The sequence below is a fragment of the Danio rerio genome, chromosome 23 (genome assembly GCF_052040795.2).
Source record: "Danio rerio strain M-AB ecotype USA chromosome 23, GRCz13ab, whole genome shotgun sequence".
Lineage (NCBI taxonomy): Eukaryota > Metazoa > Chordata > Actinopteri > Cypriniformes > Danionidae > Danio > Danio rerio.
In genome coordinates, this window is record NC_141043.1 from 34,993,230 (window position 1) to 35,019,813 (window position 26,584).

The 26,584-nt window shown below is 36.5% G+C and overlaps 4 protein-coding genes across 11 annotated transcripts in view; 2 read left to right on the plus strand and 2 right to left on the minus strand.

Moving 5' to 3' along the window:
- Positions 1–3,545: 3,545 nt before the first annotated feature.
- ormdl2 (ORMDL sphingolipid biosynthesis regulator 2) lies at positions 3,546–10,921 on the minus strand. 2 transcript variants are annotated; one of them, XM_087306166.1, is made up of 4 exons: positions 9,669–9,784; positions 8,531–8,705; positions 5,712–5,863; positions 3,546–4,581 (listed from the first exon to the last, which is right to left on the minus strand). In XM_087306166.1, exons 2-4 carry the CDS (start codon positions 8,702–8,704, stop codon positions 4,446–4,448), a joined length of 462 nt encoding a protein of 153 aa, XP_087162292.1. In that variant the 5' UTR covers position 8,705; positions 9,669–9,784; the 3' UTR covers positions 3,546–4,445.
- A 3,090-nt stretch (positions 10,922–14,011) lies between these two features.
- On the minus strand, positions 14,012–16,956 carry LOC147831325 (uncharacterized). The gene is made up of 4 exons (XM_087307474.1): positions 15,776–16,956; positions 15,571–15,669; positions 14,588–14,737; positions 14,012–14,423 (listed from the first exon to the last, which is right to left on the minus strand). Exons 1-4 carry the CDS (start codon positions 15,929–15,931, stop codon positions 14,262–14,264), a joined length of 567 nt encoding a protein of 188 aa, XP_087163600.1. The 5' UTR covers positions 15,932–16,956; the 3' UTR covers positions 14,012–14,261.
- Positions 16,957–19,419: 2,463 nt separating this feature from the next.
- LOC147838254 (uncharacterized) lies at positions 19,420–24,782 on the plus strand. 3 transcript variants are annotated; one of them, XM_088651678.1, is made up of 4 exons: positions 19,420–19,671; positions 19,803–20,035; positions 20,095–20,291; positions 20,394–23,936. In XM_088651678.1, exons 2-4 carry the CDS (start codon positions 19,979–19,981, stop codon positions 20,479–20,481), a joined length of 342 nt encoding a protein of 113 aa, XP_088507804.1. In that variant the 5' UTR covers positions 19,420–19,671; positions 19,803–19,978; the 3' UTR covers positions 20,482–23,936. The 3 variants fall into 3 exon arrangements, with proteins under 3 accessions (XP_088507804.1, XP_088507803.1, XP_088507802.1); XM_088651677.1 differs by lacking the exon at positions 19,420–19,671 and having other exon boundaries at positions 19,680–20,035; XM_088651676.1 differs by lacking the exon at positions 19,420–19,671 and having other exon boundaries at positions 19,680–20,035; positions 20,095–24,782.
- Positions 24,783–26,278: 1,496 nt separating this feature from the next.
- Positions 26,279–26,584, plus strand: part of pan2 (poly(A) specific ribonuclease subunit PAN2) — a 28,300-nt gene continuing 27,994 nt past the window's right edge. For all 5 annotated transcript variants that reach the window (XM_087307472.1, XM_087307468.1, XM_087307470.1 and 2 more), the window contains exon 1: positions 26,279–26,371. The gene's annotated coding sequence lies outside the window, so the exon portion shown is untranslated. The remainder of the gene's footprint in view (positions 26,372–26,584) is intronic.

The following is a 26,584-nucleotide window of genomic DNA, read 5'->3' on the forward strand; positions in this document are numbered from 1 at the left end:
CAATTAATGCTTGATCCCCCCCTGAAGGATGTACGGGAGTCAGACCTTTAATAGTGAGAAATAGTTTTGCATCTGTATCCTAAATAATAATAATAATAATTAAAATAATAGACAGTGATGGAAAGAGTACTAAAAAAATCATACTTAAGTAAAAGTACCATTACTTGCCTAAAATGTAGTGCAAGTAGAGTAAAAGTATCTTTTGTAAAATTACTCAAGTAAAAAGACCTTTCAAAAGTACTCAAGAGTAGTGAGTATTGCCATGTAAAAGGCTGATGCATTTACATGTTATTTGTGTAAACGTAACATTCTGTAGTGCATTTAGTTATTGGTAGATTTACCATTATATAGGGGTTCATGCATAAATCGTGCCAATCAGTATCTGCAAGAATCATTCAACAGTGTAAACCTGCAGATCTAGCGCAGCGATGGATATCGTAAGTGGTCACGACACAGTTTTCATGTAAAATAGGTGTTTATATTCACATAGCCTAAAAGTAAAGTAAAATTGGATGCATAGTTTAAATAGTCTGAGCTAGCAACATCTGAAATAATCAGGTCACTGTATGTCAGAATACATTTAATATCCATCAAAACACTAAAAACTTAAATACGTTGTCTAAATAAATTTGATGTCATTTAAATAAATAGATCAATTTAATTCACTGAAAATTTAACAAGGAAGTTTTTCAGGGTTTTCACCTTTACTAGATAGGACAGTCGAGAATTTATAGGAAAGTGTGGGAAGCAGAGAGAGGGGAAGGATCGGCATAGGACCCAAGGCGGGAATCCAACTCGGATGGCCGTAAACACCGAAGTGCATGTGTCTGCACTCTCCACGACACCATTGACAGCAACTATAAGACATGTCTTTAACACCTGGCGGCGTATAGATTTTAGTTAGCACTTCTATCAGATAAGAACAGAAAACAGAGGCTACCAAAGCTATCTCATAGCTATTCTTAACTTTTTGATTTAGTTTGACTAATTTGTATAGAAAAATCGTATGATCTCATTCATACAATTTAGCACGATTTGCTTATCCCCCAATGAAGGTTGGGTTTAGGGTTGGGGTTGGCTGCCATGCTTCCTTTTTAAAAATCATACGTTTTCGTATGACTGAACTGGAATTCATTCGAATTAGCCTCTTAACTGACAAAACGTAAAATAGTTACATTTTCACGCGACATAAGGCTGAGGCTACAGTTTATAAAAGTTTACCTTAGTATATGTTTGCTCCTACATTTGGATAGTAGGGTCTTAATTTGGAATAAACAATATTCAAGCATGAATATCCTGCCCTAAGTTGCTATGGTTCCTACTGTTGGTGGTGTAGTGCACTTAAGGACCATAAGACATAAGTCCATTTTTATAAGACAATGACCACACTGTTCACCCCAAAAAAAAAGAAAATTCTATCATCATTTACTCAACCTTTACTTCTTTTAAACATTTAAGAGCTTGTTTCTTCTGTCAAACACAAGAGAAGATATTTAAAACATTTTGTAAACCTGTACCCATTGCAAGACACTTCTCCTTTAGCTGTCAATTGCTTCAGCTTTCTTCAAAATATCTTATTTTGTGTTCAACAGAAGCGTGAAGAAACTCAAAGGTTTGGAACCACTTGATGGCGAGAACATGTTCATTTTTGTGTGAACTGTCCCTTTAAATGCCACAAAGAATATCCGAGTCTTGTAGCAGGCCATGTCTTTATGACCACAGTATGATTGTGTGACGGTTAGTTCCTGTAACTGGTTTCACTAACATTAAGTTAACTTTACCTAAATGACCTCCACAATCACTAGATCTCGAAGATTTTTTTATTCTTTTAAAATGTGTAGTAAACATGTCAACCTATTTAACCATCTAGAGATGTGTAGACATGTATTTTGAGGAAAAAGGGCAACAACTGGTGATGTATTTTGAGAAGAAAGGTCACCTTTCTTGGTGATGTGTGTAGGATGGCTGTCATGCTGAGTAATGTGTGAGGTCACCATTGTGAGGAGCTGCTGGAGAATGACTTTATATGTAAAACATTGGTTGCATATGTAAAACGCACACATATGAAGCTGTATCTGTGAAAGGCATTCAGGAGAGTGACTAACATATTATCAAGATTATACCATCATGACAATGTGCAGGGTTCATACATATTTTTACTATAAAATATCCATGACTTTTCCAGGACTTTCAAGTCAATTTTTATGACAATGTTTCATTTAATGTCTACGTATACGTGGTAAATCATAAGAAACGTTTAGATTTATTACAGCATATGATAGTTTCAATTTATTTTTTAGATGTATGTGAAATAGATGATGCTTATCAAGCACTAATAAATAATGTGAGAGCATGTTTTTGGCCAGGAAAAGAAAAGAAGTAAAAACAACTTACCTCCATTCCAGTATACAGATATTTGTCAAACTAAATTTAGATGATGTTAATAGTTTGTTAAACTAATAATAGTAGGTAAAACTACTTCTATTGTAAAGCCGTGATCACACTGCACTTTTCACTCTAGACTTCCTAGGCATGCGAATGCAGCAGACCAGAAACGCAAGCACGTGCAACAAGTTTCGCATTTCACTGCATTCGAAAGTTCAAGCTTGGTGAATTCTAACCTGTGAAATCACATCAGGTGATTGCGTTAGACCAATAGAAGATCATTTAAAATAAGGAGCAATCGCTCGCTTTTATTAACGTCAAATCATATTGTTTAACCCCGCCCCTTTTCACAGCGTCGTAAAACTGAATTTTGCAAGCACAAGATCTAGTGTGACCGCAGCTTAAGTCGCTTTTGGCAAAAATATCTGCCAAATGTAAATGTAATTACCATGACTTTTCCAAAACCTTGTGGGTTTTTCTGTTTTTCCTCAATTTTTCTAGGCCTGGAAAATGCCATGTCAAAATCCCATGACTTTTCCAGTTTTTCCATGACTGTATGAACCCTGAATGTATGTAAACACTTAGAAGAAGTTGCATCTATGAAGTGACATCTCTGATGTGAAAACAGTTGCTTAGCTAGCGGGCTAAGAGCCACCTGAAAAAAAAAGCCACCTGAAAGTAAAAACTCATCCAAAGATGGTCAGAAGTTAAAACGAGACACCTAGAGGTGGGGTAAAAAAAATCTGTATGAAGATTGTGAAGAACACAGACACTGCAGGAACTGTCCAGGAGAGACGTCAGATTGCTCCGAGGTCTGCTCTCCACTTTCTCTGCTTTATTATGTGTTAATAAAGTCTATTTTCTTGTCTTCAAAACCTCCCGTCTGATTTGTCGTTGATAAATGAAAACGCCGGCAACTACGACAATCTCAATCCAATAGAGCAGCTTTGAGCTGTTATGGGACGGGAGATTCACAACAGGGTTGTGCAGCTGATATAATGCACAGAAATGTATGCACAGCTTATGTAAATATGTTCTTGAATCTGTGCCACAAAGAATTAAGACAATTCTGAAGACAAAAGAGGTCCAACTGGTTCTAGCAAGGAGTACGTACTAAAACGGCCAGCTTACTTCCTTAAAAAATGGAAAAGTGAAGAATATTTATTATTATACATTTTAATATTTCTTTATTTTCAAATGTGTAAAAAAAAAACTAAAACTTTCAACTTATATCCAGCTTTAACTTCTATATTAATGTGGACTTGTGTTCCCCACGGTACATACTTTCACTTTTGTATAGCAAACAAACATGACCCATGCAGACATGTTAAAAGTATATATAATAATAATAGCATTAATAATAATAATAAACTTTCACCTTGGCAATTACTTCAGATTGGAATGTGTCATGAAAAGAAAATAAATACAGGATAATCAACTCATTACAGCTTTAGCAATAAACTTAAGAGAAAGCAGATTCACATTCACTTGATCACAGATTGCTGTTTTGCAGCTTCGGAGCAAATGAAATGAAAAATGCAACGGACACAATTCAAATTAAAATCTAAACAACCTATTGTTTTGTTTTTATGATCAGACGCATCTTATTTACTGTGGCTGCCTGTGTAATATAAACCAGAACACTGATGCAAAAGAAACCTGTCTGAATATAGTTATGCACGATCATGTGGGTTTATGAAAAGTGACCTTAATAAAATTGAACATCAGCGGATGATGATGATGATGATGATAACTGGCACATTGTCTGATGCAGTCAATAGCATCCTTGAATGTGATGAATTTAAGAAACCCTTATTTAACCATTATTAACCAGAAAAAAAATCAGACATAAGACAGGATTAAAAAAAAAAAAATGCCACAGATTGAATGAACCTGAGCGTGGAAGGCCTTTTTTTAAATAGTGTACTTGAGTCCAGTGCAGATTTGGTTCCTTAAAGGCCTTTCGGGCCCAAAGAAGCATCATATGGAGAGTAAAGTAACTTCAGTCATCTCATCTCCATAATGCTATATTCCCTCCATGAGAGTGCTGAAGTGTCTCATCAGTATTTATTTATACCAAACAGACGAACTCCATGAAACTGAGGCAACTTGGGAAGGAGGACACTTAGTAGCGAGCCTGTGTTGACTAGGAAGTGGGTGGTGTCATATTTGGTGTAGAAGCTAGCCAAGATGTACCTATATTTAAAAAAAAAACAGATCTTAATTAAAGTATTATAAAATATATACAGGCTTATGAGCCTCCTGTTTATTCTTCCCAAATGTTTTTAATGGGAAGCAACACATTTCTAAGCATAATAGTTTCAATAACTCATTTCTAATTACTGATTTCTTTTATCTTTGACTTGATGGCAGTACACAATATTTAACTAGATGTTTTTCAAGACACTTCTATACAGCTTAAAGTGACATTTAAAGGCTTAATCAGGGTAACTAGGCAGGTTAGGGTAATTAGGCAAGTCATTATATAATTATAGTTTGTTCTGTAGACAATCTAAATATATATTGCTTAAAGGAGCTAATAATTTTGACCTTAAATGGTTTTTAAAAAAGGAAAAACTGCTTTTAATCTAGCCAAAATAAAACAAATAAGACTTTCTCCAGAAGAAAAAAATGTTATCAGGCATACTGTGAAAATTTCCTTGCTCTGTTAAACATCATTTGGAAAATATTTTTTAAAAAGGGAAAAATTGAACAAGAGGGCTGGTAATTTTGACTTTAACTGTACAGGTGAGGTCAGAATGATTAGCCCCCTTTGATTTTTTTTCTTCTTTTTTAAATATTTTGCAAATGATGTTTAACAGAGCAAGAAAATTTTCACCATATGTCTGATAATATTTTTTTTTCTGGAAAAAGTTTTATTTGTTTTTATTTCGGCTAGAATAAAAGCAGTTTTTAATTTTTCAAACACAACTTTAGGGACAAAATTATTAGCCCCTTAGTCTACAGAACAAACCATCATTATACAATAACTTGCCTATTTACCCTAACCTGCCTAATTAACCTAATTAACCTAGTTAAGCCTTTAAATTTCACTTTAAGCTGTATAGAAGTGTCTTGAAAAATATCTAGTCAAATATTATTTCATTATCATCATGGCAAAGATAAAATAAATCAGTTATTAGAGATGAGTTATTAAAACTATTATATTTAGAAATGTGTTGAAAAAATCTTCTCTCTGTTAAACAGAAATTGGGGGAAAAAAATACAAGCGGTCTAATAATTCTGACTGTATCATGTATCAATAGCATAATAAATTAATGTGTTGCAGTTTCTACAATTTAATGAACAAATAGATTATGACTCACAGTACAATAGGTGAGATGGTGAGGAACTTTCTGGATGCTGTGAACTGAATGCCGTAGTCCATCTGTTCCCAGTGTGTGAGCAAACGTGCTTTGCCTTGGTCTGGTGTTTCAAACGGTGTGCCTTTGACTGTGTGTAAAAACAGATACATCGCCTGGACAGCAAAGACATGACATGAGATGAGAGATAAAGGTTAACACACAACTAACTCTTCTTTTTTCCTGTTTTTAATTTTACAATACTGAATTTTTTATTAGAAATCTTTTTTTATTAGAAATCTTTTTTTTATTAGAAAGTCTTTTTGTTTAGCAATTGCGATATTTCTCCTGTGGAGTAGAGGTCTGCAAATAAATTTCTGAATAAAACGTAGTTGCAGTCGGTAACTGGTATAATTTGAACGGGAGCGGGTGGTCTAACAATATAGCGCTCCCAAGATATATATAAAGAGAGAGAGAGAGAGTGTGCGCATCCACTGTGGTGCTGTGTGTCGCTTCTTATAGGCTGTCTGGACTGTAGCATTCAGCTGGAGGCATATTTAATCGCTATTCATTTTACATTATTCCTTGGCCCAATATGTACCTGCTTTGTGTATAGAAATAATGCTGATATGATATATGAAACACAATCAGTAGTTGGCAAATATATTGAGTGGATTTTTTTGTAAATCTGACTTTGAAAGAGGGCCTCACCAGCCATAAACCTCACCACACATCACTCCGCACTCATGTCTCATCACAAAGGGGCAAACAAAACTGACATTTAGCCTACAATCCTTGCACACCCTACACTTTTATCTGATATCTCTTTCTTTTGGTAGTACCCAATTTTAATGTGAGATTTTGGAAACCAGATCTAAATTTAGCGGGAACGGTCAGGTCGGGAAGCAAACGGGGCGGGGCGGGAAGCGGGTGAACAAAGACTGAATATACTTCGGGAGCGGTTGGGTGTTTAATAAAACCTTGCGAAATTCGGATAAAAAATTTAGTCCCGCACAGATCTCTACCGTGGAGTTCTGAGTTTAATTTTCATAAAACTAAGCTTCCATCTCACAAGTCTTCTTCTCTAAATTGTAATTTTTTATTGCACATTTTGGACTTCTTTTAGGACTGTGACTGGATATTTAAGGCAATTTTTGGAGTTTATTTTTTGCAATTTCTATTTTTATTGCACGGAAATCTGAATGAACATTATATAATTTTTTCCCTCTAGGAATTAGGAGTTTACATCTGGCAACTTTTCATGGGAATAATGAGTTCAAACTAAAAATCTCCCCTAAAAAAATTTGTGGAACTCTGGGTTTACATCCCACAATACTGACTTTTTTTGTCAGAATTTTCACATTTTACAATTCTGAGTTTTACATTTTGCAATTTCCTTTAAGTTTAAATGTCAAAATCAATTAGACTTTTTCTTTTCTCCTTTGGAATTCTTTACATTGCACAATTTTGCCTGACTTTTCCTGGGAATTGCAAGTTTTCATTTCCCAATTCTGACATTTCAGTTTATATATAACAATTCCAACTTGTTTCCTTAAATTAGGAGGATACATCTCAAAATCTTGACTTGAGTTATTGAGTTTACATGTCAGATTTTTAAACTCTGTCTTGGAAAATTATTTAGTTTCTTCTCTTAATTCTGCTTTTATTTAAAAAAATATAATAATATGAGTTTACATTTCTCAATTCTGTTTTGTTGTTTCTGCCATGGAATGAAAAATGAAACAGTAAGTTGGAGTTTATACCTCAATTAAGGGAGAAAAAATTGAATTCTGACACTGTCGTTTTTAATTATCCCTTGTGTGCTGACACGGATGTTTTCATTCACTTTGGGGTCATTTTGAGGCTTTATTTGGCCACAACTTTTACTGTGTTTCAGCAAAAGGAATGATTTTGGTGACAAACCTTATTTTGACACATACAGTGCTCAGCATATATAAGTACACCCCTCACAAATCTCTCTTTAAAATGTTTATTTTTAATATACAATAATATATTTGTGCATACTCATTAGATTAGTCAGTACTGAAGTCAAACATGGAGCTTATCTAAGAAAATAACTTATGATAACACTCCAAAAACTAGTACACCTAAATTAATGTTATAGAAAAATGGCCTTGCAATTCAACAACACATAAATTGACTACCCTTTATGTTCATGCCGTTTTTTGCTCCATTGACTTCCAATATTACGACATTTTTTGATTGCAAAGCCATGACACCAAATAATCATGCATTCTTGACTATCCGTGGTTTTTCCTGTTGGAAAGAGAAACAATTTGTGATTTTTACTGTTGATCATCAGTTACAGAGCAAAATAAATGCTTCGTTTCTGGCTTTCATATGAAGTATAATGTGTGTGTGTGTGTGTGTTTGTGTGTCTGTGTGTAAGAGCGACATATGCATACTTACCTAGATATGTTTGAGAAAATAAAAGATAAGCACCACAGCTCTCAGAACATAGTAAGTGTATTTACAATATGCTGTTTTACTCCATAGAACTCCATATAAATGCCAGAAACTATTTTGCACATGCCTAAAAGGTAAAGGGTTGCCTAAAAGGTATCTAAAGGGTTAAAGCTGCTAACTGATGAACAACCGTTAAGATGATCTCTTCCCAACTTCGAAAACCCCCAACAATCAAGAATGCATGAATATGTGGCATCATAGCTTTGCAATCAAAAAATGTGGTTATACTGGAAGTCAATGGGGCAAAAACAGCTTCAAACATAATAAAAGGGTAGTCAATCATTCTGTCACAATCTCTTTCATGTTTTTGTTTTTAAAGAGACACACCACTAGAATGATTTCTCGCCTGCACTGACCAGGTTGTGAATGATATTGGTGAGCGTCCAGACCACCGGCACGCTGAGAAACGGGATGCTGAGCAGCACCACATGCAGGGCGGTGGTGAGCAGCAGGTAGGCCAGCCAGATTCCCCGGCTGTTCATCACCCGCGTGTTCGGGTTCACCTCGCTGTGAGCAACGCCCACATTCATCCTGCATGAAAACAACAGTCGTGAGATCCTTCTTTTTTTTTAATTATTAAAGTCCTTACAAAATGACATCGCTCTGTAGGGCTGTGCGATTTGGAGAAAACATCTAAGTGCGATTTTTCTGACAGATATTGCGATTTGATTTGCGCTTTAATTTAGTAGTCAAGCTTCAGCTCAATAATCTGTAAGCCGTGGCAACAATTCTGCAACAGTTCATGAAAATGAACTGTTTTTGTTCGATGTCTGCGACTTTTGGAAACTAAAATATTCCCATATTACAGACATGCTGTTTTCCTTTGATATTTGTCTATTATTGCTTCTGAAGCAGCAGACGCCTTCATCCTAATTGTCCACGCTTTCCTGTTTCTTTTTTATTGTGGCTGTTCTGCATAGTTCAGTTGCGCAATTCTGATTGGGCAGAACAAAAGTGAGCTCACTCAATTAGCTAGTAAGACTGTCGCACACAGACGGCAGTCACACATTTGCTCTGGGCGGGGAAAATAAATAATACATATATGTTCCATATCTCAGCCCCTTACGATTAGCTAATCGCAACATTTAAAACTGCGATTGCGAATTGACTAATCACACAGCCCTATAGCTCTGGTTCCTTATTTTCAGATAATGAAAATGAATTTAAATAATGACTAAATTCTTGCAAAAAAATAAGAAAAAAATGAAAAATATGGTTTCCCAGAGATGGGTTGCGGCTGGAAGGGCATCCGCTGCGTAAAAAACTTGCTGGATAAGTTGGCGGTTCATTCCGCTGTGGCAACCCTGGATTAATAAAGGGACTAAGCCAACAAGAAAATGAATGAATGAATGAATGAATGAATGAATGAATGAAAAATATGGGTTGGAATCAGTAGATTTAGATTTGTGGATATAGAATTTACAAAGAAAATGTTGGCACCAGTAGCCTAGTGTTACTGTGCGCTGACATATAGCACCAACGTGCTACGGCTACCCGAGTTCGATTCCCAGCTCGAGGTCCTTTGCTGATCATTCCCCTCTCTCTGCTCCCAATGCTTTCCTGTCTGAGTTCTCTACTATCCTGTCATAATAAAGGTGAAAAACTCCTAAAAAAAGAATTATAAAAAAAAGAATTTACAAAGAAAATAAATAAGATTTATAACCAAACAAGCATTTCTATAAGTAGAACAGATCCATAATAAATAAAAATAAATCATTCAAAGGGGTGGCACGGTAGCTCAGTGGTTAGCACTGACTGTTGCCTCACAACAAGAAGGTCGCTGGTCACTGAGTCCCAGCTGGGTCAGTTGGCATTTCTGTGTGGAGTTTGCATGTTCGCCCTGTGATCGTGTGGGTTTTCTCCGAGCGCTCTGGTTTAACCCCACAGTCCAAAGACATGTGCTATAGGTGAATTGAATAAACTAAACTGGCCGTAGTGTATGTGTGTGAACAAGTGTGTATGGATGTTTCCCAGTACTGGGTTGCAGCTAAAAGGGCATCTGCTGTGTAAAACATATGCTGGATAAGTTGGAGGTTCATTCCGCTGTGGCAACCCCTGATGAATAAAGGGACTAAGCCAAAAGAAAATGACATATATGACAACGTAACAAATATATCATGTTACATATTATCATTACTAAATGAGTCAATATGTTTCCCAAAATTGTACAACATAATGACAATCCTAGAACAAATTAAATGTTTCTGTATTAAACTGACAACATGAACATATTCTTATTAATAATATGAATAATTAACATATTATTATATCCGTATTATTGTTAGATTTGAACTTATTCACCAAGTGTTAAATAGGATCGTGATATCCTTCATGCAAAAACCCGAAGCCATTAAAAAAACAAATAAGGATGCCCTTTGACTGACACCACACTCCTCAAACCAAGTTACATGAGTGAACACAATTACAGCACATTTACTTTCCTCGACGACCACTTCTGCTCACTGTTATTTAGATATGTCTAGTAATATATAATCTGCGGGGTCTTAATGCGTGTTATTGATGCTGGTTTGTCATCTGAGCACTGCTAGCCATCAGGCTAGTGGATTCATTAATAGTTCAGTCGCTGCTAATAAAAGCCGAAGAAAGTGCGCCATTAAAGAGTCACGTCTGAAGTAAAAACAAATGAAGCATGCAATGAAAACAGCCCAAAATACAAGCTATTAGCGCGTTTAAGTGGTGTAAATAAAGAACTAATGTTGTCATATGACAGCCACCCACCTTGCGAAGTAACCAGGAAATAAAGCGTCTGCGGCGGTGTTTGAAAAACTACTGAGCTGCCTGGGTAGACAGCATCGCGAACGCGCACTAGAAAGCGGGCACGTGATAGTGACGGGATCTAGAGGAAGCGGTTTTGAAACACAGCCCTAGACTCTCTTCGCCCCCCCCTGACCTGATGCCTCGTTTACGCCACGAGGATTTAACTTTGTTATTTTACAAACACACAATTTTATTTATTTTATTATGTTATACTTCATTGTATTTGGTTGTTATATGGACATTTTATGATAAAATTTATTAACATGTATTTATTTAACAAATTTTTGGAATTAAATCGAATTTTATTACCTTCATCTTATTTAATTCATAACATAACATTTCATTTTTTATTTTATTTTATTACATTATGCTTTATTTTATTTGGTCGTTATTTAAAATTTGGTTTAATTTCGTGTAATATTTTCATCACGAAGAAATTAAATAAATGCATTTATATGAATACTTTTATTATAATTGTTTATTGTTTCATGTATATTTTTACGTATTTGATAAAATAAAGAGTCTATATTTTCATTACCCAAACATTATTTAATTTATTATATTGGTACTTTAATTTGAATTAATATTATTACATTAAGCTTTATTTCAGTTGGTTGTTAAATTTAAAATTCGGTTTTTATTTCGTGTAATTTATCTTGTAAGGAATTAAATAAATATATTTAGATAAATACTTTGTATATTTTATTTAATTGTTTGTATTACTTTAAGTATATTTTTATTATTTGATAAGATAAACTTTTTTTATTAAATTGTTGTAAAAATTAATAATTATAAAAAATTAATCCACATTTAAAAATCATTTTTTAAATAGTGTTTAAAAATAGAATTTAGGTATTTGGGATCAAATAAATATGTAAAATTATATCAAATTAAATTATTTATTTATTAATTCATTTTCCTTTGGCTTAGTCCCTTCATTCATCAGGGGTCACCACAGCAGAATAAACCTCCAACTATTCCGGCATATGTTTTACACAGCGGATGCCCTTCTAGCTGCAACCCAGTACTGGGAAACATCCATACACACTCATTCACACACATTCACTACGGTCAATTTAGCTCACCCAATTCACCTACAGCGCATGTCTTTGGACTGTGGGGGAAAACAGAGCACCTGGTGGAAACCCACGCGAACATGCAAACTCCACACACAAATGTCAACTAGCCCAGCTGGGACCTTCTTGCTGTCAGGCGACTGTGCTAACCACTGAGCCACTGTGTCGCCCCTAAATGAAATTATATATGTATTTTATTTTTAATACATGTATAGAACTAGGTTATTTTGTATAAGGGTTTTATGGGATTTAACTCGGCTAGTTTGTACATTGTACAGTATATTTTATAATCATGCATTTCTAAGCTTGCAAGTTATATTCAGGTTTAAAATGCATGCTCATTTTGTTCACAAATGAAACATTTAAATTTTTTTCAAATAATCTGGTTGTATTTATATGAAGACTTTGTATTTATTTTATTTTATTTATATAAAAATATTTGGGTGTCATGGTGGCGCAGTGGGTAGCACGATCGCCTCACAACAAGAAGGTCACTGGTTCAAGTAAGGGTTTTATGAGACATGTCTCAGCCAGTTTATAGGAAATGTATACTTTATAATATAATTTCTGAGCAGATGCATTCAGTGTATTATATTCAGTGCATTCAATAAATTATTTGAATTAAAATTGTAAAAATCTAACCTCAATATTATTTTATTCAATACTTTTCTATACTACACTATTACTTACCACATATTTTACTGTATATTTGATCATCATAGTGCTTTTCTAGTAAAGCTTGCTTTATATATTCAGTTGTACAGATTTTGTTGCTCTGCATTTTACAAATTTATATACAATATTTAGATGAATACTTTGTATTTATTTTATTATTTTTATTTATTTATTATTTGACAATATAAATAAATTAAATTAAATCACATTAAAAATATTTTTAACATTTTTAAAATAGTGTTTTAAAGTAGTTTTAAGGTATTTGACTGGATAATCTATTTAAATATATCAAATGATGTATTTGATTTTTAATAAAACTAGTTTGTTTAATATGTTTTTAATAAAACTGTGTTATTTTGTGTAAGGGTTTTTAGAGATGTCTCAGCAAGTTTTTAGGGGATGTATAATTTATAATATAATATCTCAGCAGATGCATTCAGTGTATTATCAGTGTATTCAATAATATATTTGACTTAAAATTGTAGAAATCAAACCTCAATATTATTTTATTCAATACTTTCTTTATTATATTATTACTTAATACATATTATACTGGATATTTGATCCTCATGTGTTTCTACTAAAGCCCACTGTTATATTAAGTTGTGTCCTCATTTTGCGGCTCTTCATTTGACAAATTAAACATTTAACTTTTTAAATATGCTGTCTGTATTTCAAATATTTCAAGAGAGTGACCTTATCAGATCAGATATCTAGACTTTTTACAGATTCACTGGTAGTGGCAACAGTCCTACTTCCTCCACACTGTGACCACAGGAAAACTTCACACAGTACTACCACAAAAAAAAAAATTATAATAATAAATGACACCATATTAAACAATTTACCAGTAGTGTCAGAAAAGATGATGTCTGCGCTTTATTATTTGTCCAAATTATTGTTTTATAATATTTACTGTCAAAGTAGCTTAATGTCAATAATGCCACCTCTGTCTTTGCTATAGTCCTGATGGTAAACGGAGTTCCCTTTTGTTCTGCTGACATCATCCTTATCAAGACAATACACACTGAGCGGTGACAGCATCTCTTGAGCTTGGGACATATTTTTTTGCAGGAAGCTTCTTGTCATCGTAAAAAAAAGCGTAGTATGAATGTTTATGGAAATCACATCTTCCCTCTCCTATTACATAGAGCTGTTGAATACAGACTGGGAAATTTGGCAACATTAACCCGGCCATTTCCTTGTCCATTAATACTAGTAGTAAAGGTGATTTGCTTACTTGTTAGTTTTTCATTTTGTTGTTGCCGCAAACGAACAATGCACATGAATGAAGGACAAACTCTGAAATGCTTGCTCATAGATTTATTGGTTATAAATGACACACCTTCTCTGAAGTTATATAAAATCATTGAACAATAAATACAATAATAAATAAGAACAATAAATAAATATATTATCATATTCTTAATGTTAACACAACTTTAAGTTGTTAATAAATCCATGCTTTTTATTACACATGAGAACCTTGTAGAAGCAGCAAAGGCTGTTTGAACATTTTGATCAACATGATCACAAATAACATGTATTTTCTAGCAGTCTAACACTGTTTTAGGTTAACTCCAGGAGTCACTGGAGAAGCCAGGTATGAGAACACACGTGCAGATATGATGGAGAAGGAGTAGAGTCTTTCCACGCTGTCCCGACACAAGAAGTCGTCATTCCAGTCTTCTGCAGTCCAAGGAGCATGCACTGCCGATTCCTGATCATCAAACAAGGGTAATAATGAAATTAAAAGTGTGACAGGATTACATTTACATTTATGAAATGCTACAGATTCTGGGAATTACTTTTTTGTCTCTTGCTTAATGAAAACTGGCAGGTGTCTAGACACTATAATAAAAGAAAATATGGAAAAACACACACCTTAAGCACTTTCAGGAGGTGGCCAGTAACATTGGCGATCTGTTCGGCATTTACTCTCCATTTACTGCAAGCTGATTTATTGAAGATGCCATCTTTGTGAAAGATTCTGCTGTAATTTTTCAGAGCCAGAATGATTCTTGACTGACAAGTCTGAAATACAAAGGACAGGTGAAAATTAGAACATTGGTCAACATAAAGATGATTTTGTTTAAGCCGGACTTGTGCTATAAAATATCTGATCGATAAATATGAAAGATACTTCTTTATTTGCATCAAAGAAAGTTAAATGAAGTTTTTTTTCATTCTGCAAATTATTATTTACATTTTTAAAAGTTTATTTAAATTTTAAAATCTTCTACACATATAGGAAAATGTTTTTTTTTAGAAATGATTTAAATCAGTTACCAAATATTTTATGTTAGGCTATCAATTTGAAACTTTTTTTTTTTTTTGGTAGGCTAGCATTGTTGTTAGAGTGTGGTTTTCATTTGTTTACCCACATTAGATGAACTGATACTCATATAACAACCTTTAATGTTATTGTCACTCATTTATTATTTTTAAGATCAAAAAGTCTAATATTTAAAATGTAAATGTACATGTGTACACTCTCAGAAATAAAGGTACGCAAGCTGTCACTGGGGTGGTACCTTTTTAAACCTTTTACAAATTTGTACCTAAAAGGTCCATATTAATACCTCAATGGTAAATATAAGTACCTAAAAGTACAAAATTGTTCCTCTTAAAATTTGTAGGTACTAAAATATACTTTTGATGTTCCAATATGGACCCTTGAAAGGTACCACCCCAGTGACAGCTCGTGTACCTTTATTTCTGTATGTACTGTAAACTAGGCCAGTGTGTGACTGTTTTATTAACAAATATTAATGAACATTGTATATCCTAAACGTACTTTAGTTTGTTAACAAATGAGACCTTCACGTAAAGTGTAACAAATTCTCAATATAATCTCTGTTATTTACCTTTTTGTTGCTTTGAAGGCTCTGAGGGTCACATGTGTCATTCGGTCTTATAGTCACTGGCAGGTCGGTAATGACGCTTGTCATTTTTGGAGACTCAACCTGCAGAGAGCATAACAATCCTTTAATAAAACCAACATCTTGAGAATGCATCTATAAAATAACAACAACCGAAAATGAACGATTTTATCATCCTTCAAGAACGTACCTTGTTATATAAATCTCTCGCCATCTCTACGAGGTGGATGGAGAGTCTTTTGCACTCCCTGAAATTCACCTCTGCATGTGCGCCCGTCGGAGCTCCATTCGCGCTGGACCACGCCGAAAACACAACGCAAAGGATTAATAATGGTGATGGATTCATGCTGACAAATATTCTCCGTGTTGCTGTTATGGTTTATTCTTTCTTCTGCAGTGTTTAAAGGGCAATCTGATTGCAAAGGCTTTCCCACTTGCTTATAACTCTACAGCAGTGGGTGTGGAGAATCGTAGGATTTTCCCGCGACAGGTAGACTCATAATTAATGCATTTAAGTTTCGCTTTCATTAAAAAAATGTTTTGTTCCTCAAACGTCTACAAGATGTTCAACACAATACTTGAACAAATCTTAATGAGATATTTATAGATTCATAGGAGGACTTTATGATGTGTTAGCTCCATATGAATTGAGAATTGCTCCAGAATTGAGTGTGAAATGTACATTCATGTTTCTTCACAGGTTCATCACACGTGCGAATTCCTCATGAAATAAATTGGGGAATTCCAAAATTCCCAAACTCTTGGAGTTTCAAAACGTGGGGATAGTAGTGTGAAATGTCACGGTGGTCATCGCATGATCTCTTTGCTCGCCATCGCGCCCTTCCAGATCAATTTCATGATCCATGTGAATCCATGTAGCCTATAATACAATTGATTAGTCTGTTTTTATTTTTAGGTGATGAATTAGAACCATTCGTTTAACAAATTTAAATATATATTTATGTTAGAAAAAATTTGTTGTCACTAAAAATCTCTGTTACAAATTAGATTTTATATAGCCTACAAAGAAAGCACATAGGAAATGCAAGTAGTAGGCTATTGTGTCTACTTTAATGTTTTAAGTTATTTAGTGAAAACTGAATTGCCTATTTGGTTTAAAAGTTAACAGATGTAAAATGAAATAACTAAACTTTAAAATGTATAAAATATGAAGTGATCTCATTATATTTGGTTTTAAATTATTTAAAAACTGCCTGTTGGCAAATTAAAGGGCCATAACACCCCCCAATTTCGGTTAAAGTCTACTTCAGAAAAGGCGTGGAGCTCCGCGAGCATCGGGCAGGAGTGGGCGTGGCCAGCAGGGGAGAAGGGGAGCGAAGAACTGTTGATGTCAGTTAGCTCACAAAATGAGACCAACCGTGAGGAGACGCATGAATTTATAGTTTACAAAGTTAAAATGCAAAGAAATAAACAGTAATTTAATGTCCTGCTACATTTGTTATTCATAATTTCATATACAAGCAACCACAATTTATATCATTATAAAGATAATCGTGTTCATAAAAACACTATAAATGAGGACTTCTCCCTCAATCCCCGGGTCTGAATCATAGATCTAAATGCAGACTCAGTGGAGCAGGTCTCCTGACCTGTCTATTTTAACCATTAGTCCTGCTGGTAATCAGAGGATTTAGGCAAACACAGCAGCACGGCGATGTGTCTGAATGTGAATGAACTCCTGACACAAGACAACATCCGCCATTCTCCAATTCTCTTGCTGCTCTCCCGACAAAATGCTTGCATCACACACACAGCTTTGCTGTATGATCGGCCCTGACATGATCGCGGAGAAAAAAACATGCAACAAACCCCGTGTATCATGGAAACAAACGCATATGAGCCTTCATGAACGGCTAAATACTGTGCCGTGTCTCACAGGTCGGGCTTGACTCTGCCAGGTTTAAGCTGGACATAGTTGGTTTTGGCTGGGCTCCCAGCCTGGCTAGGCTGGTCAAGCTGGTTTTAGCTGGATTTAGCTGGTCATTTTCCAGCCTGACCAGCTAAAACCAGGCTGGAAATGGCTGGAAACCAGCCTGGAAGTGGCCAAAACCCCTCTAAAACCAGCCTGGTTGACCAGCTAAAACCAGCCAACCAGCCTAGGCTGGTTTAAGCTGGATTTTTCAGCAGGGGGATCATGGAAACAAACACATACGAGCCTTCATAAACGGCTACTGCGCGTCTGCGTCTGCCTTGCCCTCGGAAAGCATGTGCTGTCGTGCTCTCATGAATAATTAAGCAGGCGGCTCTTCTCATAGGATAAGAAAACTCCGCTTTGAATAATAACGAGAAACCGACGCGTCATCATTGCACTTGCGGTACTTCGCTACGTCGCTGATTTTGATCCCTCCCCAAAAATCATTTTAAACCCGGTAGCTGAAATTAGCTGACAAAAGCTCAAAATTATCCAGTTTTCCCCACAATTAAAGCTGACAGATGCTAACATTGTCTTAACTGATGCTCAACACGCACAAATCTGTTAATATATAAAAAAAAGTTCTTCAGGGTGTCCTGAACCTTTAATAAAACCTGGTTTGAATTTTAGTGACAAAATAATTCAAATAACATAGCATTTAATAATCATTTAACAATGTTTTTAAGACTATAAAAGATACATTATCACAAAGAGGTGTGAAATTTAGTTTTTTCTTTAAAAAAAAACTGCATTAGGATTTTTTTAGGTGAAAACTATCGCATTCTACCTATTTTTTCATGTTTAAAGACTAAGATTATGGGTGAACCTATCAAGATTGCACAGCATAAAGGAATATAAAATCCACTGAAATATACATTTTCCTCTCTTCTCAAACTTTTATAGTCTTAAATAGTATGTATAACATACACTCACAGGCCACTTTATTAGGGACACCCGTCCAACTGCTCGTTGACGCAAAATTCTAATGAGCCAATGGCAGCAACTCAATGCATTTAGGCATGTGGACATGGTCAAGACGATCTGCTGCAGTTCAAAGCAAGTATAAGAATGGGGAAGAAAGATGATTTAAGTGACTTTAAACGTGGCATGGTTGTTGGTGCCAGACAGGCTGGTCTGAGTATTTCAGAAACTGCTGATCTACTGGGATTTTCACACACAACCATTTCCAGGGTTTACAGAGAATGGTCCAAAAAAGAGAAAATTCCCAGTGAGCGGCAGTTCTGTGGGCGCAAAAGCCTTGATACCAGAGGTAAGAGGATAATGGCCAGACTGGTTCGAGCTTATAGAAAGGCAACTGTAACTCAAATAACCACTCGTTACAACCGAGGTATGCAGAAGAGCATCTCTGAATACACAACACGTCCAACCTTGAGGCAGATGGGATACAGTAGCTAAAGAGCACATCGGGTGCCACTCCTGTCAGCTAAGAATAGGAAACTGAGGCTACAATTCCCACAGACTCACCAAAATTGGACAAGAGAAGATTGAGAAATGATTGCCTGGTCTGATGAGTCTCGATTTCTGCTGCGACATTCGGATTGTCCGGTTATAATTTGGCATCAACAACATGTACGCATGGATCCATCCTGCCTTCTATCAACAGTTCAGGCTGGTAGTGGTGTAATGGTGGGAATATTTTCTTGGCACACTTTGGGCCCATTAGTACCAATTGAGCATCGTGTCAATGCCACAGCCTACCTGAGTATTGTTGCTGACCATGTCCATTCCCTTATGACCACAGTGTAGCCATCTTCTGATGGCTACTTCAAGCAGGATAACAGACCATGTCATAAAGTTTAAACAATCTCAGACTGGTTTCTTGAACATGACAATAAATTCACTGTACGCAAATGGCCTCCACAGTCACCTGAACTCAGTCCGACGTCACCGGCGTCACTGTCTCCGTTCGGTCACACACTGTGTGCTTGAAGTTTGGACTTGCTATTTACTCGCAATTTAAATCTTAATCATTAAATTCTTCCTCATTCGCTAAGTATTTGTCTCTCCTACTTAGGGTGACCAAACCCTTAATACATTTATACAAACAAAGCTGCTTTAAAAACGGAGAAGCATCGATGGAGGCGTTGGAGCTGGAGCTGGAAGAAGTGGAGTCCCAGATCCGCGCGCTGGTGGTAAGGCGGTCGCGGCTACGGGAACGGCTTCTAGCCGTACCTAATGCTAAGGCCGTCTCATCACCTAAGGTACGTGGAAATTACAACCACATCATTCCCTCTACCTCAACCCCGCGTCCTTCTCTGTCCAGGCCCAGCGCACCCGGGGCGCGGCTCAGCCAGGCGTCGTTCACGCCGACACCCGGCTACCACGGCGCCTGGGTGCAGCCGCGCAAGGTGCTTCCCAGATCCCGGGGCAGAACGTCTCCGCCTGTGTTCGAGATCTCCACGGAGAACCGCTTCTCCCCTCTCCGCGAGTCGGGTCCCGATGTGGCCATCATCGGTGACTCGATCGTTCGTCACGTCCGTGCCGCCTCCTCAAAAGGTAATAAAGTACGTACTTTCTGCTTTCCTGGTGCCCGTGTGAAAAATATTTCTACACAGATTCCAACCATCCTGGGCGCTGCCGAGAGCCCTGGTGCCGTTGTCCTCCACGTGGGGACAAACGACACCGGGCTCCGGCAGTCGGAGATCCTGAAGAAGGACTTCAGGAGCCTGATCGAGACGGTTCGACGCACCTCGCCCGCCACGCAGATCATCGTTTCTGGGCCGCTTCCTACCTACCGCCGAGGAAATGAAAGGTTCAGTAGACTTTTAGCTTTGAATGAATGGCTAATAACATGGTGTAAAGAACAGAAATTGCTCTTTGCTAATAACTGGAATCTTTTCTGGGAGCGTCCTAGGCTCTTCCGTCCTGACGGCCTGCACCCCAGTCGAGCCGGAGCTGAACTCCTGTCGGACAACATCTCCAGACTACTTCGCACCATCTGACTAGCAGGTAAAAATTCACAAAATTCACACTATAGCCACCTAGACTCTTGTTCACCCCACCTAAACATCAGTAACGCATATCTGGCGAATCCTATAGAGACTGTGTCTGTTCCTCGTATTATTAGATTAAGAAATAAACGTACTGTGTGCTCCAGGAAAAATCTAGTAAGAATCAAACCAGAAAAACCAGTAGAAAGTGAAAATACAAATTTCGTAAAACTTGGTCTCCTAAACATCAGGTCACTTGCACCTAAAGCACTTATCATTAATGAAATAATAACAGAAAACAATCTTAATGCACTCTGTCTCACTGAAACCTGGCTGAAACAAAATGACTATATTAGCTTAAATGAAGCAACTCCTCCAGGATTCTTATATAAACATGAGGCTCGTCAAACTGGTCGTGGTGGTGGAGTTGCATCAATCTTTAGTGATTTCCTTAATATTAAACAGAGAAACGGACTTATGTTTAGCTCCTTTGAAGTATTATCGCTTAATGTTCAGCTTCCAGATACTATACAAAAACCTATGTTATCTCTCGCTTTAATCACCATATATAGACCCCCAGGACCCTATGTCAAATTTCTAAAAGAATTTTCTGATTTTATTTCTGACTTACTAGTCAAAACTGATAAAATGCTAATTGTAGGTGACTTTAACATCCACATAGATGACGCTAATGATACATTAGGGCTCGCGTTTATGGATTTAATACACTCACTTGGGATAAAGCAAAACGTTGTGGGTCCAACCCATCGCTTAAAGCATACATTAGATCTAATTCTGTCTTATGGAATCGAGGTTATTGACGTAGACATTATACCACAAAGTGATGATATTACAGATCACTACCTCTTACTAAATAAGCTATGTTTACCTGAAATCAGCAAACCCGCTCCAATACTCCGCCCTAGTAGAACTATTGTTCCGTCAACTAAAGATGAATTTATAAATAACTTACCTGATCTCTCTCTATTTCGTAATGCACCCGCAAACTCAAATGATCTTGATGTAGTAACCAGCAGTATGGATGCCATCTTTACTAGCACACTAAATACTGTGGCACCCATAAAATTAAAAAAGGCTAGAGAGATTAAAACTATACCATGGTATAATAGTCATACTCGTGCGCTCAAAACAGCAACCCGCGCCCTGGAACGTAAATGGAAAAAAACTAATTTAGAGGTCTTTAGAATTGCGTACAAAGACAGTATGTCCAGCTATAGGAGGGCTCTAAAATCTGCCAGGACCGAGCACCTGCGCAAACTGATAGAAAATAATCATAACAATCCTAGATTTTTATTTAACACCATCTCTAAATTAGCAAATAATCGGTCATCCTTGGAACAAACTACTCCACCGCAAATTAGTAGTGATGACTTCATGAATTTTTTCAGTAATAAAATAGAAGGCTTTAGACAGAAAATAGGAGATGCCAAACTTTCTGCACCGGCTTATACTCCAAATCCTGTAAATATTTCATTAAATCATAATAATAACCTACACTGCTTCAAAATCATAGAACATGAAGAGTTAGTGAAAATTATAAATAGCTCTAAACCAGCTACGTGTATGCTGGACTCAATTCCAACAAAATTACTGAAAGAGCTGCTACCTGCTATAGGAGAACCTCTTCTTAACATTATCAACTCTTCTTTATCTATAGGCCATGTTCCAAACTCTTACAAGCTAGCTGTTATTAAGCCTATTATTAAGAAACCGCAACTAGACACCAACAACTTAGCTAACTATAGGCCTATTTCAAATCTTCCATTTATGTCTAAAATACTAGAAAAAGTTGTTTCCACTCAATTATGCTCTTTTCTGCAGACGAACAATATTTTTGAAGTGTTTCAGTCAGGTTTCAGGGCTCACCACAGTACAGAAACCGCCTTAGTGAAAATAACCAACGATTTACTCTTAGCTGCTGACCGAGGGTGCGTCTCGCTATTAGTTTTACTCGATCTTAGTGCGGCATTTGATACCATTGACCACAATATCCTCATAAATCGCTTAAAGTCTACAGGTGTCCAGGGACAGGCTATACAATGGTTTAAGTCATACTTAACTGACCGCTACCAGTTTGTAAATCTTAATGGACAGCCTTCACAAATCTGCCCAGTAAAGTATGGGGTGCCTCAAGGATCAGTTTTAGGCCCTTTACTGTTTACAATTTACATGCTACCTATGGGAGACATTATTAGAAGACATGGGATCAGCTTTCACTGCTATGCAGATGATACTCAATTATATATTTCCACTAAACCTGACGAGACGTCTGAACTTTCTAAACTAACTGAGTGTATCAAAGACATCAAAGACTGGATGACCAACAATTTTCTTCTCTTAAACTCAGACAAAACAGAATTATTACTTATTGGGCCTAAATCTTGCACACAGCAGATCTCGCAACTCAATTTACAATTAGAGGGATACAAAGTTAGCTTTAGCTCTACTATAAAAGATCTGGGTGTCATATTAGACAGCAATCTAACTTTTAAAAACCATATATCCCATGTCACAAAAACTGCCTTCTTTCATCTGAGAAATATCGCTAAATTACGAAATATGCTATCCATCTCAGATGCAGAAAAGCTAGTCCATGCTTTTATGACTTCGAGACTGGATTACTGTAATGCTCTATTTGCTGGCTGCCCAGCATCCTCTATTAACAAACTTCAATTAGTGCAAAATGCAGCAGCCAGAGTTCTGACCAGGTCTAGAAAATATGATCATATAACCCCAATTTTATCCTCCTTACACTGGCTGCCTGTTAAATTTCGTATTGAATTTAAAATATTACTTCTCACCTATAAAGCTCTAAATAATCTAGCTCCTGTTTATCTAACCAACCTTCTGTCTCGCTACGAACCAACTCGCTCCTTAAGATCTCAAAATTCAGGGCTTCTGGTAGTACCTAGAATAGCAAAATCAAGTAAAGGAGGTCGAGCCTTCTCTTTCATGGCTCCTACACTCTGGAATAGCCTTCCTGGTAATGTCCGAGGCTCAGACACACTCTCCCAGTTCAAAACTAGATTAAAGACCTATCTGTTTAGTAAAGCATACACTCAGTGCATCACCTAGCGGGTTCCACACTGGCTTCTACAGCTTGCTTATATACACTATGAACAGCAGCTACGCTAATTATTCTCTTTATTCTCTATTTTCACCTGGGGATACTCATCCCGAGGTCCTCAGATTAGGCGGAGTCACTGATTGGATCCAAGACCAGCGACATGATTATCCCAAGGATTCCATATCCGGGACCAGGCCATATCCTGAGCTGCTGCTGCGCTGATGGTCGTGGGGAGTGGAGAACATGAGTCTGATTCCAGCGACGCTCCAGGGACAGACGAGTCTTCATTGAGGCCATCTTCCAGCATAAACCACGGCGAATGAAGTTCTGCACAAGACTTTTGGCCAGCGGAGAAATTAAAATGGTCGTGCCCAACTGAGTCTGGTTCTCTCAAGGTTTTTTTTCTTCACTCCCATCAGGTGAAGTTTTTTTTCCCTCTCCGCTGTCGCCACTGCCTCGCATGGTTCAGGATTGGTAGAGCTACGCATCGATGAATTTGCTCTTCAGTGTTTGAACTCTCAGTAATGATTAAATCACACTGAACAGAGCTAAACTGAACTGAACTGAACTTAAACACTAAAACCTGAACCACACTGTTCCAATTACTATGACCATTTATGTGAAGCTGCTTTGACACAATCTACATTGTAAAAGCGCTATACAAATAAAGCTGAATTGAATTGAATTGAATCGATACCTTTGGGATGTGGTGAAACAAGAGATTCGCATTATGGATGTGCAGCTGACAAATCTGCAGCAACTGCGTGATGATATCATGTCAATATGAACCAAAATCTCAGAGGAATATTTCCAGTACCTTGTTAAATCTACACCATGAAGGATTAAGGCAGTTCTGAAGGCAAACGGGGGTCCAACCCGGTACTAGTAAGGTGTACTTAATGAGTTTATATCACAATTAGGCTACATTACATTTGGTTTAAATCTAATTAGCTTTCTGAGTAAAAAAAAAAGACATCCAACCCTTAATTTCCTACGGTGCATATTAAGACAAAAACTCGTGTGATTGCTGATTGATATTCTAACAATTACTTTTAGTCCACAGCTTCCTATTTACTTTGAAACACAAAAGGATGAGCTGAACCTGTCCATTGTATAAACAGATACACAAACTTTTGATCCACAAAAAAGGCATAGCAAAAGTGATACAGGAAGTTAGATGATGTAATGATGTGTCATGTAATAAACAGAATCAATGCTGAACTACTGCACGGCAACGTGATGGGTATTGTTGTATGAATTTTGACATGATTACCAATCATTTATGACTTATGAAAATAAAGCATGGATCTGGAGAGTACCAAAAACACAAATGTAATAGCTGACTTGTAAAACAAGGTATTTTTTGGAGCGCACCTCTACTTTGCTTTAATTAGAGTCATCAGTACATCATCAGTACACAATTACAGGAATTTTCTCAGCACAGCACAATCGACATTCACGAGAATTTGGGGAGGTAAACCTCTTGTAGATTCTCTCATTCAGAAATTCATTGAAAACAATTCTTTCATTAAGGGCAATAGAAATTATAGAACTTCCACAGCTATATAAACCAAACCACTTTTCTTAGAATCCTGAATGAGAGAGTTTCCCCAATTCGAGGACTTATCAATGAGGAAGTGAGAGCAAAGCATGCAGATCACACACAGAATTTCTCCCATGAATATGAACCATTTGTGACTGATAAGCTGCTGACATTATACTGTGGATTTTTTTTTATCTTGTTTCTTCTGAAGCTACTACAGGCCCATAGCCAGGGGGGTTTGGGTGATTCTAAAGACCCACCCCTCACTGACAAACGTCTATAGTTTTTCCCCATACATGAGCTCATTTGTCCTATTTTGATTGCTATGCCATCATAAATAGTGAAAATAAGCAATTGAAAAAGGTTTTATGACCAAGTGAAATCCTCTGTTGGCTGTCGCTTCAGTGTGACTTCAGTTAATCAGTTTTGTCCAATGCACACAATTATTTTTCACGAGTTCAACATCCAGCTGTGCAGTAAAACATACAATCTGACGTAAGTGAAGTCATCTTTTGCTACTGTATTGTTTTTAAATAGAGAAAATATTCTACAAGTAACTTTTATTCTAAATCTTGGACCTTATTCTTGAAACAAAAAATTACCAATGAATAGGTTTGACGCAATAAAAGTGACCAATATTAAAATGAATTTCAATAATAATTTGGCTATTGATGTTATCCATGAATTTTCAAATGTACTTTTTGGTATTATGACCACCCGACAAGCTATTTCAGCTGAAATCGAGCCTAAATGAGGCCTGTAACTGCAAAAAGGTCCACTTTTTGAGAAAAAAGAACCATCCCTTTCACCAGGCCGGCCACAGCCCTGAACTACACTACTCATAGACTGTAAAAAAAAGTAGTAATTCATTAATAAATACCTATAGCCTTGGAATTTTTCCATATCAGGCATTTTTATTTTATTGATTTATATTTTGTTTGTGTAATTAGACGATAAACTAAAGTAAATTGTATTAAGAAATGCCCTCTTGTCTTTGGGTCACACCATTAAGTTACAACATTAAGTTATACTGCTTTTTTGTGAAAAAATAAGACGTTTTTAAAGAATTAAATATAGATTATTTACTAAATTAAATGTTTCAAAGACTAAATGACTGACAGATGTTTAAATATTTCATCTGTGACACAGTTAAAGCGCCGGTTGAGGATACCGGAAGCAGATTGGGCTTACCCGGAAGTGCGCGGTTGTTTTTGTTTTGAATGAAGCGAGTAGCATGAGCATATGGATACGAGGATAACTATAGTCTAAAGGTATGATTTATCTTGTACAAATATTAAAAGAAGCACTTGTAATACTCTTTCTGAAATGCTGTCGAAAGCTAAATGAAACCGTACACAAGTGCCAGTCGTCATATGCACAGGAAAATGTCATGCACGCCAGTTTATAGAATAATGTCATGCAGGCCAATTTATATTGTACCATAATTATCTTGTAGTGCACATAGACACTATTACAAACATTGA